Source organism: Ailuropoda melanoleuca, chromosome 6 (assembly GCF_002007445.2).
Source record: "Ailuropoda melanoleuca isolate Jingjing chromosome 6, ASM200744v2, whole genome shotgun sequence".
In the NCBI taxonomy this organism is placed as follows: domain Eukaryota; kingdom Metazoa; phylum Chordata; class Mammalia; order Carnivora; family Ursidae; genus Ailuropoda; species Ailuropoda melanoleuca.
Window position 1 is genome coordinate 75447157 of NC_048223.1, and position 17800 is coordinate 75464956.

The following is a 17800-nucleotide window of genomic DNA, read 5'->3' on the forward strand; positions in this document are numbered from 1 at the left end:
TCAAGCACACGTTAGTGCTCTCCATGTCTGAAATTATCAGTCACGGTCTCCATCTCCACGCTGGTTCATTTGCCCCATGCCGCGCCCCTCGCGATCCCAAGGATGCAGAGCATGGTCCGACTGGGCACCAGTGGGCCTTTCCCCAGCAGAGACCTCCCCGCTGTGCATGCACAAGCACGCCCCCCCACCCCCATCTCATAAAGGCTGCTGCCTGCAGGAGTGGGTGAATGCGTGCTGATGGAAGAGTTAGTGCGTTATGGGCTCCAGGAGGATTAGATCAGATTGTCAGGTTAGGAGATATGCCGTGATCTGACATACAGTCAGGAAAATCCCTTCCAGAGCAGGCGTGCTGGGTGACCATCCTGTCCCACACGGCTTTACCAGCAGCCTCTGGCAGTGGCCCACACCTGGCTTTACCAAGCCCCATCCTCTCAGCCCAAACCGGAGGCTCCAGAGCCAGCTGCTGAGTGGGACAGTCCTTGTCTGGGCAGGGAACCTTTCTTGCTTGCTGCATAGGAAGGGCTGGCAATGACGAGGTGGATGGTGATGCCCTGGGGGGAGCCCTGCAGGTGGGCATGCAGGAACAGGATTTAGGGGTGGCGTTGGAGGGTGAGGCTGTGAAGACCCAGCAAAGGGACGGAGAGTCTGGGACCCCACAGGTTTCAGGGAGTGGTGGGAGGCTGGGGAGAGTGGGGGGCTGGGAAAGAGAAGATCTACAGGAGCCTAAACACTCTTCCTTTTATCCACAGTCCCCCGCTTTGAAGCACCGAGGCGGGGGGCACCAAAGAACCAGAATGCATTCCCTGCCAGTCATGACCACGTCTTGGTATTCTTCTCCACGTGACCCCAGCCCTAGGTTTACCAATCTTGATTAAACACAGCCCCCAAAGCGCCCCAGTTCTGGTCATGCTCCTATGCCCGGGCGACCCACCCATCATTTTCAACCAGCTGGTGTTCTCTGCTCAGGCACAGTGGCTTTTGCCTGCACCAGGTGCAGCAGTAGGGCTGGGAGGTATGCAAAGGTGTCTGTGAAACCTGCCCCCCTCCTCAAAGAATGGAGGAAGGAACATAGTATGGCTTTGAAAACCGGCTCTGCCACTCTCTAATTCCGTGACCTGGGGTCCTTAACTCTCTGTCTCTCTGAATCTCAGTTTCTTCATCTGCAAAATGGGGATAATCATGGTACTGCGTCATGGTATTGTTGTGAGGATTAAGTGAGATCACGCAGGTGGCACTTGGCACCTGTAATGTTGGCTGTTGGCGCGGCTGATAAGACAGGCGTGCATACCATCGGCAGCATCTGTGCTCCAGGCTATCTCCACTATACATGGGAATTCCGGAGAACTCAGCCAGAAAGGAACTCGCTCTCAGTTTGGGGGACGCAGATGAGGGAGAGGGTGAGAAGAGGGGAGGTGTCAGGAAATAATTGAGGTGTTCTACGCCAGCCAAGGGATGGACAGGCAGAACTGGTCACATGGAAGTTAAAGCTTCTTGAGAGCCACTAACAGGTCAGGTGCTTTCACATGACACAGTCACTCCCAATCCCATTCCACAGATGAGCCAACGGAGCAGGTCCAGGATTCCCAGTGCCTTCCTCACTCCCTGGCTAGTAAGTGGCACTTGGATTTGCTTCCAGTCCTAGTAAGCTAGGATTTGAATCCTGACCTGACTCCTGAGTTCACATCCTTTCCACTACAGTCCTAGGCCTGAAGCCTTAGAAATCCCTATCTTCCTGCGATTGAGACCAGCGGACCTCAAGGTTCATGCGAATCTCCTGGAGATCTTAAAATGCACATTCTTATTTAGTGAGTCTAACAAGGGCTGAGGCTCTGCATTCCCAACAAACTCCAGCCAATATTGATGCTTCAGGTCAGGGGACCACACTTGGAGTAGCAAAGCCTTCAAAGGTCTGCCCCGATGGGATCTTGAAACCCAGGGACTGCCCCAAACCCCAGCTTCCCAACCTGTGGCTCAGTGAAGGAACCCAGAAAGGGCCTCTTTCTCCTTTTGCCTCAGCTTCTCCAGAGGAGCCCAAGCAAGCAGGAAGAGGGTAGCCAAGGAGCCAGATTAACTTCTCATTCACTGTGGATAAAAGAGAGGTCTGCAGCCTTTCCTCCCTCCCTGAACCCAGACAGCAGGGTCTCCATGTGCAGGGGCGGGTGGGGGCAGGGATCCACTCTGCCTGGAGCTACCAGAGCCCAGCAGAAAGGGTCCTTTTCAAATTCCCTCAAAGCTGTCCTGCAGATCAGGAGGGGGTGAGGGGTCTGGCAACAAAGACAGGTGCCACCTTGGCTGTGAGTGAACATCTCTTGAGCAGGGCTTTGGGATGGTGTAGTCACTTGTATCTAAGGACCACACTTGAAAAGGTCACCGCCTTTGGGTTGATTTTGCACGTGGGTGATTTTTAAGTAGCTGTCACTTGGCTAAGCTGCCTCCTCCGTCCACCGAAGGGATTTTCTCTCAACTGAGGGTGGGGAGGAGGGGAAACCCAGTGAAGATGAGAGATGAGAAGTTCATGACAGCCCTTCCAGCACAGGTTGGGGGTGGGGAGAGGCACAGGTTGGGGGTGGGGAGAGGCAGATCAGGGCGACAAGGCTCCTGAAGGAAAAAGGGGTGGGCGAAAGGGGCCAGGTGATTCCTTTTCACCCACTGCTTGTTGGTTTTTAATAAAGAAGTCAAACTTGGTTTGTAGATTTCCCATTAGGGGACAATAAGCTTTTGTAGAGGGAGCCACTGAATTAGAACTAATAGCGAATGCAGTGCCAGGGCCCAGGGAAATATCACCGCTAATAAGTTTCTGCCTCATGCTCTGTCACTGACATTCTCGGTGCCGTCTCGCGCAGCCAAGCAGAAGGCTTAAATATATACGTATATGGGGCCCTCGCACCTGCACCAGGGGGATGCCCCAGCATGCTGTCGGGACCCCGGATGTCAGGAGAGTCTTCATGCTGCCAGTTCTCTGAGGCGGGGGGCGCTGGCGTGCAGCCCAGAGCCAGGGGACAGGCTGGGGAAGGAGAAGAGCAGCATTCCCTTCTGGGCACCTGCAATCCGGCAGGATGGGATTCTCTAAAGTTCCAAGGCGTGGACGGCCAGCTGTCATGCCTCCCTCTCTTTCATCGCTGCTCAGCTATAAGTAACACCAGCAAAGGGGGCTTCTACGGGAGTTTTCTCCTCAAAGAGCTCCTGGGTCCAGGAGGAAGGAGGCCCTGTGGGAGCACGTGCCATGAACACTACAGCCTGGAGACTCCCATTGGCCACCACCCCCAGGGCTTCCAGGGGAAGAGGAGAAGGCTCCGAGTCAGGGGGCCAGTGGGGCTTCCTCCAAGAGATGAACAGGAAGAAATTCATGTTGACTGATTACAAAAAGCAGTGGGTGAGGACCAGAGTCTTAAAGGGTATAGAAATTGCGCCAAGTGTGGAAGAGGGAGACAGAGGAAGAGGGAGAGCAGGAGGAGGCCGAGGCTGTGCCCGTTCAGCCCCTCGGCCTGCACCAGCCCCTGGCCACTGTCCCTCAGACCTGGTCTCTGGTGGAGGCTGGGCAGGGCGCGGGGCTGCTCGAGATCCAGGGGTGTCGGAGCTGGAAGGGAGGGAGGGCCAGGGTTTGCCCCGGTGGCTGGAGGAGCCATGGTCTTATGTGTGCAGAGGGGCCTGGAATTCGGGCTCTGGGAGCCACCTGACCCCGTCTGCCCACCACTGCACACTTCAGGGCCGGGGTGCTCCTTTCTCCCTTCACTTCTGGTGGAGAGGGTCCTAGAACCTTCCACCGTCATCTTGGGGAGCTGGGAGGGAAGTTTCGAGTGGGCACCCCCAGCATGGAGGATGACGAGCTGAGCAGAACAGGGTACGTTTGGAGCAGCGCTGCAAGACCAGCGGGAGAGCAGGGAAGCTGGGAGTATAGACAGCTCCACCTGCTGCCCTCCTTCTCCATCTTCCTGGCCCTTACATGTCTCCCCAAGGCCTGTCCTCCCTCCCCGAACTGTAGCCCAGCCAGGGGAGCACCCAGCCCCCTCCCCCATGACACCCCACCTGGCTCTGGTTGTACAGCAAGGCCAAAGCTTCTCCATGCCGGCAACACCAGCCTCCCCTTGGACAGCTGACCAGCCCTGACGGCCTCCCTGGCTCCAACAACCTGTCTGTTTCCCTTCCATCCAGGATGAGAATGACAACCCGCCCACCTTCAGCAAGCCTGCCTACTTCGTCTCAGTGGTGGAGAACATCATGGCAGGTACGGGCCCTGGCGGGGAGGCTGTGAGGCCAGGAAGCCAGCAGACACACCCATGACAAGCCCAGTTACCCGCCAGCCAGCAACTGTTTACAGAGCACCTACTATGTGCAGGCACTCGGCTGGGTACTGGGTCCCCACTCTCCTTCGGCTGCAATCTAGCAGGGGAGAGGGCGGTCACTGACCAGTGATGGAACAGCCTTGACTAAGCGAGCGTGTACAGAGTACTGAATCACAGCGCTGTGAGGCCAGGCTGGCCTATGTTCCTATGAGAGAAATAGAAGGGAACACTCATCTCACAGCCACGTCTCTGGCGGTAGGGCCCAGCTTGCAGACCCAGGACCACCAGCTCCACATTTGTGTTCCCGGGGACCCGCTGTGTCCTTGCGTCAGGCTGACAGCTCACCCTTACATCCAGGGTGGGCTATTCCAGTGGGGCAAACCCCCAGATTAGGACTTGCTGCATCTGCAGGGTGACCTTCTGTGGCACCATGGGACTTTCCTGGTGTCTGACGACTTCCTGGGTGGGTGCCAGGCTGTGCCCAACCCACCCTTCCCCGTGCCAGTCAGACATCCCCTGGAGGGGGTCAGCGCTGAAGCAACCCCTTGTACTCCCCGCCGTCCCCGCGGCCTCTGGGTAGGCGAGGCCTTCGCCACGGCGTCTAATGCTCTTCTGCTTTGGCTTAGGTAAAGGGTGGATCAAGGCCCACACGCCTGTCCCCCTGCTCAGGGTAAGGCTGAGAGTCGGAGGCCCCGCACTCCCCGGAAGGAGCCAGAATGACCTATCTCACAGCCCCCTGCCTGGCCCCTGATACCCGCGGGACTGTTGATCCATCCACACTGCAGTAACCCCCGTCTGTGGCTCAGTGAGAGCTGCCGTGGGCCTGCAGCCTGCATGCTTTCCCCCGGGGTCCCCACCAACAACCCCACAAGCTGGCTTTCTAGGTAGACCCATTTGACAGAGGAAGAAGCTGAGGCTTAGTTGCCAGAGGTCCCCTGGGATTCCAGCCTGGCCGCCATGACTCTAGAAGTCCACACATTGCATCTCCTCAGTGTGGCCGTTAGGTGGCCATGGGAGACAGGAGGGGGCTGGAGCCCACAGCCCAGCAAATGTGGCCTCAGGACAGGCTGCTCTCAGGGTCTCTGGCGAAGGCCGCTGGAAAGGCTGGTGCCCTGACCCAGGGTTTCACAGAGATGGACATGAAGGTGAGGGCCTTAACTAGACATTAAAGAGAAAATAAAAACCCTTATAAATTCCCCCTTGTGAACAAGATGAAACAAGACCAAAATCGAATACGATAAATGTGGAATAATTTAATGTAGGGTTTCATTTCTTTTTGACTCAGAGTCAAAGCTGGTCAATCTGAGTGTATTTTCTCTGGCGGGCAGCCAGAGGGAGGTGGGGGAGAGCAGTGGAACACTCTCTGGGGGGAGGGGGTAAGAGTGGCAGGTGTAATCCACCCCAGGCTCTGGGACCCCCTCCCATGGAGCCTTGTCCCCATGCAGCCCAGGGAGCTCCGATGGTTGAGCCCACTCTCATCCCTGGGTGCCCCAGGGCAGGCTTCCTGCCTCCTGGACCCTGGTCAGCAGGAGGTCCCAGGGTCTGCTCCCAGGGCCGGAAGCTGCGAGCCTACGGTGAGCATTCCCTGCCTTGTCTCCTGGAAGGAGCCACAGTGCTGTTCCTGAACGCCACGGACCTGGACCGCTCCCGGGAGTACGGTCAGGAGTCCATCATCTACTCCTTGGAAGGCTCCTCCCAGTTTCGGATCAACGCCCGCTCAGGTGAGCCCCCATGGTCCCCATCCTCCCCACCTCAGGCCGACTCCCCATGCCCAGCCCGGGATCCGCCCCGGAGCCAAGTTCTCCCTCCCTTTCCCAGGAAGCCCTCATCTGGATGGAGCATGCCGGCTTGGAGCACCTGGTTTCATCCTGACATATGACCTTGAGTGTGACTAGTGATCTTACCCGCCCCCCCTAAAAAAATTGGGATATGAATGTATCCACTAAAGGAGGCCTTTCAATGGTGAAGAGCCTGTTATGTTTAAAATGTGTTCCGTTTTACAAACAGCTGGCTAACATACCACCCCTAACATACCACGGGTCATCTCTTTCCTCAAGCCTCCACATCCCCCTCCGTCAGCTGCAGGCGTATTTCTTGAACCCTGACTCCTCTTCTTAACACAGCGTGTGCCTTGGTTTCCCCCCTGCAGAACAAGGATGGTCGTGTTAGGGGTGGAGTGTGGAGCACACGAGTTGTTAGAGGGAGCACTCCCGAGAGTAATCCCTGGCACGCAGCAGGTGCTGACACAGTGACATCTTCCTCATCATTCCCTTTGGCCTTTTTCACCAGGGGCTCCTATCCCCGGCCCCTGGCTCAGTCCATGGAACTCTTAGCTTTCTTCTCCTTTCTCTCTGTGCCTCCCTCCTGATCTCTCTCCCTTGAAGCTGGGGGGGAAGAGGGAGGAAAAAAGCAACAAGAGACCCCAGGTCAGAAGCTGGGAAGGAATAGGAGGCCCCTGGACATTCATTCATATATTCATTCGGTGTCAGTGGGGGCCTGCTGTCCGTCGGGTGCTGGGTGCTGGGGCACAGGATGGAATTATATGTGACCTGCCCTCATAGGGTTCCCGGTCTACTTAGTGGGCATGCAAGGCCCCCCACTTCTAAATACCCATTTCTGTATTAGGTAAGGGCACTGAAGGTGCCAAGCTGGCCAACCCTGAAATCTCAGTGGCTCAACACAACAGAAATTCCCAGCAATTCAATGTCATGTTCAGGGGACCACCCTGCACATGGAGATTCTGGGACCCAGGCACCTTCCATGTTGTGGCTTCAAGGTCACTGCATGGGGGAAGAGAGCCTGGAGTGCTGTCTAAGGAGATATGTATAGGCCAAGACTGGAGGTGACATGCATCACTTCTGCCCGCATCCTCTTGGCCAGAACCAGGCGATAGCCCCACCTAGACAGATGGCAGCCTGGGAAAGTCATTTCTGGCCTGACAGCCCCTTTGCAGCAGGCATTCTAGCCTGAGAAAGAGAGCAGGGGTCTGGTGGACGCTGGCCAGCCCTGCTACAGGTGGCTGGGGGAGGCATTAAGTCTTCCTGTGACCCATGCATCCTACCGTTCAAGTCTGCCTTCAGGCTTTCTTTCATCCCCTTTTCCTGGAAGCGAGGGGAGCAGACAGTTCTGACATGTACAAGGCGAGACCTGTCCGGGGCCGTCCTGAGCCTCTCGCTCCACCTCTGACACGATGGGGGCCTTCCTCCCTGCTCTCGGGAGTATCTGCCCCCGGTGAGCCCGCATTTCCAGGAGGCTCAGAATAATATCACTCATGACCATGAGCAGGTGCTCAGAGCAGCATCCTGCTGGTTTACCGCCTTCGCCACTCAGAGACAGGTACCAGCATCGCCCTTATTTTCCAGATGGCGAAATTGGTACATAGCGCAAGTTGAGTAACTTGACCGAGGACTTGGAGAGCCTGAACTTCTGAGTCCGGAGCCCAGACTTTACGTGCTACATAATATAAGCCACGTTAGAGCCGCACGCCGCTGCCCACATCTGATGATGGGCTCGCTGACCTTTCAGCACCCGGCTGCCTCCCCAGCTAGGGACCACATCTCCACCCTGGGGCCTTTAATAATGACATGGACATTTTCTTGCTGCCTTAACACAGCTCCTTCAGCTATGAAGGTGTAAGTGTTTTCCTCTGAGCTCCTCGGTCAAATTAGCCAGGCCTGCTCCACAAAGGTGGCCTTAATTGGATCTAATTTCCCAGACAGGAGGAGCCATCTATCATGCCGACAAGTTCATGCTTAAAACTTTTTAGAGATTAATTTCTTCCTCGCCCTGCCAATTAATCGACACCGCCCCAGCAAGGAACATGGCCTGGTGGGCTGACCTTTGCCAGTCTTTTGTTTCTGGCCTTAGTGACTTCACAGCCCTGTCCCCACCCCAGCTCCCTGCTCAGCCCTTCACGGGTCAGGGGACAGGCCAGCATGGCAGGGAGGGAGATGTGAGACCATCTGGTGCAGCTCCCTTATTTTATGGTAGGATAAACTGTGCACAGAGAAGTTGAGTAACTTGCCTCAGGCGGCACAGCTCAGGCAAAGGGGATAAAAATAATGGATGGTATCTACTCCCGGCCTTAGGGAATTCTCAGAGTCTGGAAAAGGCAGTAAGCGTTTTCTGTGTGCTGGGAGCTTTACCCATAGCTCTGTTGATTATTTAATTATTTAATCCTCACAAGAGCTCTGGTTGGAAGGCATACTAATCTCCATTTTACAGATGAGAAAATTGAGGCTCGAAGAAATTAACTTTTCCAAGGCCAAACGTATAGAAAGGGCCATAATCGGAATTCCGATCTGGGCCTCACTGTCCTCAAAGCATGGCCCAGGTCAAAGGTACATAGCCTGCCTACCATGTGTGAGGCTGGCAGGGACCGGCTCACACCTGCCCCGAGAGCCAAGTTCAAGCATCTCCACTCCTTGTTCGAGGCCATCAAGTCACTTACAGTGGCCCTGGTGGGACTATTAACACCATGGAAATCAGCAAATGCTTGCTTTATTTATTTATTTATTTTTGCTTGCTTTGGGGAGCCAGTTATCAAACACCAGCACACCACTCCACGTTACCAGGGTGACCTCCGTGTTTCAGTTACACCAAAATACAAAGAAAAGCCAAAAACAGACCAATAAGTGGTCAGTTTTAAATGTTTGTAGTTAATGGAATAACTCGCTTATACACTAAAAAAAAAACACCTCAGGGCAAGAGAATCACGTTATAAGGTCACTGCGGAAATTATGACTATTCTGAATGCATTATGGGTTGACTTGCCCAGTAATGAGTCACCAGCGTGAACGTGTGTAAAACACATCATACGTTTCAGTGTCATCCCTGTTTTTCTGTGACTTTCTGAACAAACAATGCCAGGCACCGTTCTAAGCCTTCTGTGATGTCGACCAGATTAATACCCCAACAGCCCCTTATTACTTTTCCCTTTTGACCAGATGAGGAAACTGAGGCACGGAGGATTTAAGTAACAAGTCTCAAGTGACAGCGCCAGTAAGATCATGTCAGAAGTCTGAAAAAGAGGTCTTTTGTGACCGAGCTTGAGGCCAGGGCTGCTCCCGCCCTATTCCCCAGCTCTTAGCCCCCTTATCCACCTACATTGTCCCACACGCAAAAATGCTTCCCTGTCGGGGGGTTATATTGCCATCTCGGAGGTTCTGGTTCCCAGGGCATGTGTGCTACCTTCTCTCCCCTCAAGAGCGCCACCCCACACCCCCAGCACGTGCACACACACGGAGACACACTTGCACCCATGCTGCCACATCGTGCCCATGTCCCTCACTCTCTCCTTCCTTCCCTGCCCTCTCCCCGGCCCACCCCATCCCTCTGTCCTGCAGGCGAAATCACCACCACCTCCCTGCTTGACCGTGAGACCAAGTCTGAATACATCCTCATCGTGAGAGCCGTGGACGGGGGTGTGGGCCACAACCAGAAAACCGGCATTGCCACTGTGAGTGCCCACCCCTCCCGTGCCCCCTGCTCCCCACCTGCCGCCCAGGCGCTGCTCCCCAGCCCATCTGCAGGTTGCACCTGTGTCCTGATGCACTGGGAGCGGGGTGAGGGTGGCAGTTCCCAGCTCACCATCAGCCAAGGTCAGCCCTAGGGCCACTGCAGCTAGGGGGAAGAAAGGCATTCCCACCTGGGACATGGGGGACCCAGGAGGGACAAATGTTCCTCCCCTGTCCCCAAAAGACCAGCTGGGCAAGTCTGGATGAGCTCCAGAGACCCCTCCCTCAGGACTCCTACAAGGAGCAGGTGTTCCTGCCAGAAGGAGTGGCTCCAAACAAGAAGCAGGGCCCCTGACCTGGTGTGAAATGATGCCTAGATTTCCCTCCCATGAGTAAGTAGGACCCATCAAGGCCCAGAACCCCCATCCAAGGCCTTACCATCCCACCAAGTTGCCTCAGATATAGGAAGCTAGAGAAAGGATATCTGAGGGTCCTGACTGAGCTCTGGGCTGCAGAAGAGATAGGGGGTCCGGGGGGCAGTGAGAAGCAGGAAGCCACCTATGGAGAGGAAGTAGGAAGACCCGCTGACAAGTCCCTCTAGCCACCTCCCCTCCTGATCCTACTTGCTTTCTCTGGCTCTCCCTCAGGAGCCCTCCCTGACCTCTCTGCCTGACCCTCACCCTACCCACAGCAGCTGTCCCCCATCCTTGCTCTGCCAGAGGGGTGGGGGTTGGTGTCGGCTGGCCAGAGACTTGGCAGAAAAATCCCCAGAACCCCATTTCATCCTGGGAGACCCCTGCTAATAGGATTCTGAGCCCTATAAATAATTTACCTGGGTGGCAGGTGAGCAGGGAAATTGCTTGGCTCGTAGCTGAGACTGATGGAATCTCGAGGGATCCTGCCAGGTCCCCGACCCTGTCTGTCACCTTCTGCCAAGCCTGGGATGGCTGAGAGATGTCCCCGGTTACAGGAAGAACTTCAGGGGTCATGGCATTCATCCCTCTGCTAAACTCTCTCCTCCTGGAGGGACCTGGCTCTCTGCTGCTAGAAAGCCCAGGGCCTGCCCCGAGGCCCCCAAAGTGGGTGGAGCCCATAGAATTCTGGCTGAGATGCCCCATAGGCCCCAGAGTGCGCTCTCTCGTGGCCCCCCCACCCCACTCAGCCAGGCTCCTCCCCCTCTGCCCCTCGTGGCCCTGCAGGTGAACATCACCCTCCTGGACATCAACGACAACCACCCCACCTGGAAGGATGCCCCCTACTACATCAACCTGGTGGAGATGACCCCTCCAGACTCCGATGTGACCACAGTAAGTGGTGGTGGTGGGACAGCAGAACTGCCAGGCTGCCCTTCTTGGGGTGTCTGCCATTCCCACGTGAGCCCTACGGGCCGGCCCATGTGGGACCGACGGACTTCCTGTTTCCCTCTGAGCCAGCCCACGGAGCAGAATTCCGGAAGCTCTCTTGCATGGTGGAAGGTAGTCAGAAGCTGGGGGAAAGCCCTCGCCCGGTCCTCAGAGGCAGTGGGCTTCTTCAGGCTTTGTCAAAGGGAGCGCGAGCAGCTCAGGGACAGCGCTGAGGCAGCTAGGGCTGGTTCAGCTAGTAAGCACACTTGCCAAGGCCCAAGGACTCCGTCTGTGCCCACAGGAGTGCCCCCACCCTCCCTGGCAAGGTGCCAGCCACCTTCTCAAGACACACAACGTAGGCTCTGTCCCCCACCTTTCCTTCACCGCTCCTGTCCCTAAAGGCAGACCCCAGGGCCACCCCAGTGGGGTGTCTGAAGTTCGCCCAGGAATATTCCAGGTTTGCGCAGGCCCCTGTGTGCACTGTGTGTAGGGATAGGACTCAGACTGGGGAGCAGGGGAGATTTGGCCAAAGTCTCAGGAGTCTGGACTGGAGCCAGCGTCCTGGGGAAGATGAGAAAAGCCAGGGTTGAGCACCCCCCTTGATCGGCTCTGGGGTTCACACGTGTGAGGTCGTCTCTCCTCACCCTTGTGCCCCATTTGGTTTCATTTGAGGTGGTTTATCCCCAGAGTCCAGCCCCAGAGCCACTGAGCCAGCCGTGACAGACGTGAACCTGATAGTTCATGGGAACCCCACATATTGAATGCCGGCAGTGGGCCGGGTGCTGCCTGAGGCCTTCTCCTGCGTTCGCTCTCATCCTCATCACGATCTCACGGGGCAGGTGGAGTCAGGGCTCCCGTCGGACTATGGAGGAAACTGGGTCTTGGAGTTTGAGGGGTCTGCCCAGGGTCCCAGAGCTAGTAAGAGGTTGTGTCAGGACTTGAGCCTGGGTCTGTCTGATGTGGAAACTACCCGGCCCAGCCCTCCATCTCTGCTGGTTCAGGGTGTCCTGGCAGGTGGCTGAGGTCCTGAGTACCTGGAGAACGTGGGTGGGATGAGAGAAGGGAGGGAAAATTTCACATCTAGCTCTTCAGGAAGGTTGCCCCACCCTGGTGAGGCCTAGCCTTCCCACCCCGACCCCTCACCAACCACAGCCAGTAGGGACAGAGTCTAGAAGGGGGAGGATGTCAGTGTCAAAGGGAGCTTCCTGTCCTCCTTTCCACGTGTTCAAGATCTGAATGACTTTCACCTGGGGAGTGGGTCCTCTCCCAGAGATTCTAGTAGGGCCTGGAATCTGGTTTTCGAAGGCCCCGGGGGAGGATTCTTTCAAGCAAGGGACCTACCAGGTGTGGAAACCACTACCTTAGGCTGGTTCCTCCGCTCTCTCTAGGGCTCGAGAGCTTGTGGGTACTCTCTGCTGCCATCTTGTGGGCACTTGGGGTTTAGCCAAGACAACTCCCCCCCAACCCGAACCCCAAAAGAGCCTACCTCGAGCACCTGTCTGGTCAACTCCTACCTTTGCTTTATGTCTCTGTGAAAGTCCTTGCAGAGGAACTGAAGGGCGAGATAGGTGTCTCTGGGAGAAAATGGCTGCATGGGACACCAGCCAGGGCAGGCCGTTTTTGAAGAATCCACCTGCCAGACCAAGAGGTTTGCTGGACTGGGACTGCGCTTGACCTTGGGCATTTCCCAGGATCTGGTCTCCAGTGGCCTTCTGTGGGTCTCCAGCCTTCCTCACAGCCTTCTGAGCCATTAGCAGGTGTGGACAATAGGCCGGAGGCTTGCTACCCAGGGCTGTCACTCTCCAGGAACCTCAGCAGAACTTCAGTGGGCCCCTGCTGTGTGCCAGGCCCTGTTCCCGCCAAGCTCAGGAGTACAGAGGGGAGCAAGGCTCCCCTCCATTTTCAGGGAGCTTTCTGTCACTTTTCTGCTTGAACCCACCACTGGTTCCCATCCCACCCTGTGTTAAAGCCACAGTTCTTCCGGAGGGACATGCCCCTCCTTTACCTCCAGGGAGACGGACATGTGAACCCACCACTCAGTAAGGGCTTCGCATGGCCGTTCCTCCCCTGGTGTGGGGCGGCTACAGGGTGGGGACCCCCAAGTGTTTCCGTGTCTGAGACCTGAAAACAAAACGTCATGACTCAGAAGTTCAAACAGAAAAGGGCGAACTCAAAATTAGAACTTGTGATATCAAACATCTACCAAATATATTATGACAATTAGTGTTTGAAAAAATTTCATCGCATTTAAAGACAAGTTGTAGGTTAGATTTTCTAGAATTCTTAAGAATTTTCAGAATTCTCTGGAATTCCCAGCTATGTGTGAATGGTGGCCAGGAAACTAGAAATCAAGAAGCCCATCTATTAGTCCAATTTGTCGTGGCGAAATAATTTCAAAAGGAACAGTCAAAAAATCTGGTTAAATTTTATGGTTTGTAGGCATTTATATGTGGGTATGCTGTGATACCAATGGGGGCTCTGTGAAGCCTTCTAAGGCCACGCAGTGGCCCTGGGTGAAGTGGGGGCTGTGGCTGAGATGGAGAAAGGGAGTTGGGGAGGGGCAGCTGACCCAGAGGTGACGTCAAGGAGGAGGCCATGTTTGCATAGGGGCTGCCCACCTCCGACACCTGTCCCACCACCTTTCCCACACTCAGTCCCCCCAACCATGCATGCTGGCCTCTCAGCCTCCGGAACCCAGTAAACTCTTCCTCCCCTGAGACACTCTGCCTGCAGAGCATTCCTCTCCCTCTACCCCCCACCTCTGCTTTTCCCAGGGCTACCTCTTTCTCCTCTACCTGTCCCAGCCTAAAATCCCGCTTCCTCGGAGAGGCCCTCCCTGACCACCCTGCCTCACATAACCCTGCCCTCTCTCTACACTGTTTCTTCCGGAACTGATCCCACCTCAGCGTTTATTTCTTTACTAGGTTGCTAGCTTATTCTGACACATTGTAGCTTAGTGATTAAGCGGGCAGCCTCTGGTCCCAAAATGGCTAGGGTCTAATCCCAGACACATTCCTTACCAGCTCTGTGACCTTAGGCAAGTCACCTCACCTTTCTGTGCTGTAATTTTCTTACCTAGAGAATGGGGCTAGTAGGAGTCCCCGCCTGATAGAGTTACGGTCCGGTCCGTGTTTAACCAGCCACCTGCTGAGTGATGGATTCGTGATAGTGGTGGTCACCACGCCTCCCCTGCGGGAATCAGAGCCGTCTTGCTTGCTGTTGAACCCCAGTGCCTAGCGCAGTGCCAAGTGCATTGTAGGAATTCAAGCACTGGCAAATGCTAGTCCTTGAGGGATTGTTCACCTTTCTTCCTCACTTTACCTGGCCCCCCAGCTCTGCCAGGCCAGGTCGGGTCTTCCTTGTCAGAGGGAGATCAGTGTGTTCGCCCCACAACTCTCCCAAATGCCAGTGACTTGTGAGAGCTGTGTGTAGACAAGCGTGTGCCTGCATCCTGGTGCCCCAGGAGCTGTCCCCGCGCGTGTGTCGGCGTGCACGTCCGTGCACCCAGGGCATGCACCTGCCCCAGCGTGAGCTTGCAGCTTGGCCCTTCTCCGTTTGCAAGTGAGATTTTGGCCCAACCCTCCCTCCTGGCTCCTGCAGGTTCCTTCAAGGACCTGGCTGATGGGCATTGATTTAGAGCCTTTCAAAGCCCTCCAGCAAAATAAGAGAGGGGGGAGGGAGAGAATTATTCTCCGTCAGGCCCGAGAAAAACGACAGTGACACGGGAAATGAAGAGGGAGAGTGCTGAGACTCTGCACAGTTGCCCCGGGAGGGGGGGCCTGCAGGAGGGGCCACAGCCGGCAGCCCGCTCCTGTGCCCCCACCCTGCCAGGGAGTGGGCCGAGAGGCGGAAGCCGGGGCCCAGCCCCCATCTAGGGTCCCTTGGAAGCAGCTACCCCAGGCATCCTCGGGCATTCGCGCTCAGGGGCAGGAAGAGAAGAGAAACCCCCCCCCCAATCATGTAAAATTGATCTCCGCACGTTCAGCAACAAGCTGCTAGCCAGGAACAGGTCGTTTAACTGCTCTGTACCTCAGTTTCCCCATCCGGAAAAATGGGGTTAAGCCCCCGCCCCCGCCCAGAGACGTGCTGTAGAAATGCAAGGCTTGCTGGTCGCCTTTGTCCGTCAGTGGAATGACTTGCCTGGCTGAAGTGACACCCTGCATGCCTAAGAGCCCTGCCTCCTGTTGTCAATGCAGGGGTCCCCTTTTAGAGGCTGGGAAAACTAAGGTGACCTGCCCCATAGCACAGCAAGGGCCCCTTGGGCCTTCCCCGCACCCCTGCTCCCTGGTGCAGCCTGGTGCACCCGCTCCCCTCCCACCTCTCTGAAGCAGGAGGCGGCCCTGTGGGGCTCAGAGTTCAGTGCCAGCTCGGGCCCCTCTCCCTGGCCATTCCAGACCCAGGGGCAAGATGAGGGCCCTCGGCCAGGGCAGCCCATCTGTCTGTTCTGGTCTGGTGGCCCCAGAGACACCTCCGGTGGGGGACTAAGCCAGAGGAGGGACAGATTCTGCTGCCAAAGCACAAAATGGCCCACATCAAGTAAGATGAAGGGGCTGACGAGGCCAGGCCGTCATCGCCGAGTGTCCTGGAGTTAAGAATGACACTGTCCTGATGCGGCCCTGGGGACTGCGGTCACCACACCCCTGCCATTGATCTTGTCCACCTCTGGTGCCACAGTGAGCTCTGTAGCACAGGGCAAGGGATGAGCTTCAGGGCAGGTACTGCTGCTGTCCTGGGACCCTGGGAGGCCTCCAGGGTGGGAGCTGGGTCAGCCTCAAGGCCCGTGCTGTGTGACCTTGAGCCTGGCCCGTGCCTCCCTGAGTTCTGCCTCCCCTTGGGGGTGGTACATGCTAGAGAGGTTTCCCGCAAAGCGGGAGATTGGCAGGCGTGGGGACGGAGAGAGAAGGGGTTCTGGCCGTTGCCCTGGGTTAGGAGGGCACTTACGGGTGGGGAGCCAAGTGGGGGGCCTGGAGAGTTAAAGGCCCTCCCCCTTCTCAGGCAGGGAGACTCAGCCCCCTCTCTCCTCCAGCCTCCCCCCCTCAGCCCCACAACAGCCCCAACTTGCTGGGACCCACCCTCTAAACCCGGGTGGCTTGTCCACGGATCCCTTCCCCTGCCCTGTCATTCCTGCTGTCCCAGAAGCCTAATTCTTTTCAAATTGCCTCCCAAAGAGTTCAAAGGAAGGAAGAGAAGGTTTGAGAAGTATCCGGTTCCCCAAATCCAGGGTTTCAGAGTCTTCCCAAAGCTCAGCCAAAGGTTCCGCCTCTTCAGCCCTTCCCAGCCTCCCGAGGAATTCCTAATCCCCAAAGATTCCATGATCAGGGACCTACTGGGCACCCCTGCTTCTCCCAAAGCCCACATGTTACCCCACATGTCTGGAAAGCAGTGACACAAAGATGTGTGGACAGCGTGGCCTGCTGGCTGCTAGCGTGGGGTGGGCTCCGGAGGGACAGCAGGGCCGCTTCAGGCTGAGAGACCTTGGGAGCCTCGCTGAGCCGCTGAGCCTCGTGCGTGAAATGCACATCATTGTAGATCTCCTCACGGGGCTGCCCCCCCCCCTACTCGTACAGGAGGGCCTGGCCTGAGTGAGCTGCAGAGCGCTTCCCATAGACTGGTGCATGCAGGGGCTGCTTCTACAAATCAGAAGGCTGGCGCTTAAGTGGGGAAAGGGCCTGGCCTAAGGGTAAGACTGGGGGGGTGAAGAAGCCGAGGAGCTCAAGACTTCCACTGCTGACCCATCCTGTGAATGTCCTGCCTCCCATCCCCCATCAGCCCCCCTACTGGAGCCGGGAGGGAGGGAGGGACTGGAGTGTGAGCTCAGACAACCTGGGCAGGCAGCCCGGAGCACGCTGGGCTCAGTGGAGGATGGGCTCCCTCCTGGCAGGTGGTGGCCGTGGACCCGGACCTGGGCGAGAACGGCACCCTGGTGTACAGCATCCAGCCACCCAACAAGTTCTACAGCCTCAACAGCAGCACAGGCAAGATCCGCACCACGCACGTGACCCTGGATCGGGAGAACCCCGACCCCCGCGAGGCGGAGCTGATGCGTGAGATTATCATCGCCGTCACCGACTGTACGTGCCCCTCGCAGCCCCACACAGCTTGGCAGTGGCCCCTGACTCTCAGGGTCCTGGGGGCCTCTCCCACTGACTTGTCCTCCCTGGGTCCTGAGGCCTGGGTACAGGAGGGCTGTGTCATGATCGCTAAGGATGGGGTAACACCCACCTGCCAGTGGCGGGCCCCCAGGGTACCCTCAGGGGGTGGGGCTGGGGGTGCGAGGCCCAGGCTGCTCCCTGGAGGGACCCCTGGGATGGAAACGTCACTGAGCCTGCCTCCCTCTCCCCACTCCCCTTTCTCCCTGTCTCTTTTGCACCCCTCTTTCCCTCTCCCTGGTGCCCCCAGGTGGCAGTCCCCCTCTGAGAGCCACGAGCAGTGCCACGGTGTTTGTGAACCTCTTGGACCTCAACGACAACGACCCCACTTTCCAGAACCTGCCTTTCGTGGCTGAGGTGCTGGAAGGCACTCCAGCCGGGGTCTCTGTCTACCAGGTGAGTTTCCCCTTCCTGGCCTGAGCTCCTGATCTGTCTCCCTCACCTCGTCTCACCCAGCCAACAAGAGGGCAGAGGAGGCCCTGGGCGCCTAGCAGGGGATGCCAGCCAAGATCACCAGACAGGACACAGTCTGTGCCGGCCTTGGAGAGCCAGTGCTCTGAGAGATGTGG

The 17800-nt window shown here is 56.8% G+C and overlaps 1 protein-coding gene across 1 annotated transcript in view; it reads left to right on the forward strand.

Moving 5' to 3' along the window:
- Window positions 1-17800, forward strand: part of CDH23 (cadherin related 23) — a 392002-nt gene that overhangs the window by 270513 nt on the left and 103689 nt on the right. The window contains 6 exon segments of the mRNA XM_034663592.1: window positions 4153-4225; window positions 5888-6004; window positions 9629-9741; window positions 10939-11046; window positions 16964-17153; window positions 17482-17627. Coding sequence (XP_034519483.1) covers window positions 4153-4225; window positions 5888-6004; window positions 9629-9741; window positions 10939-11046; window positions 16964-17153; window positions 17482-17627 — 747 coding nt within the window.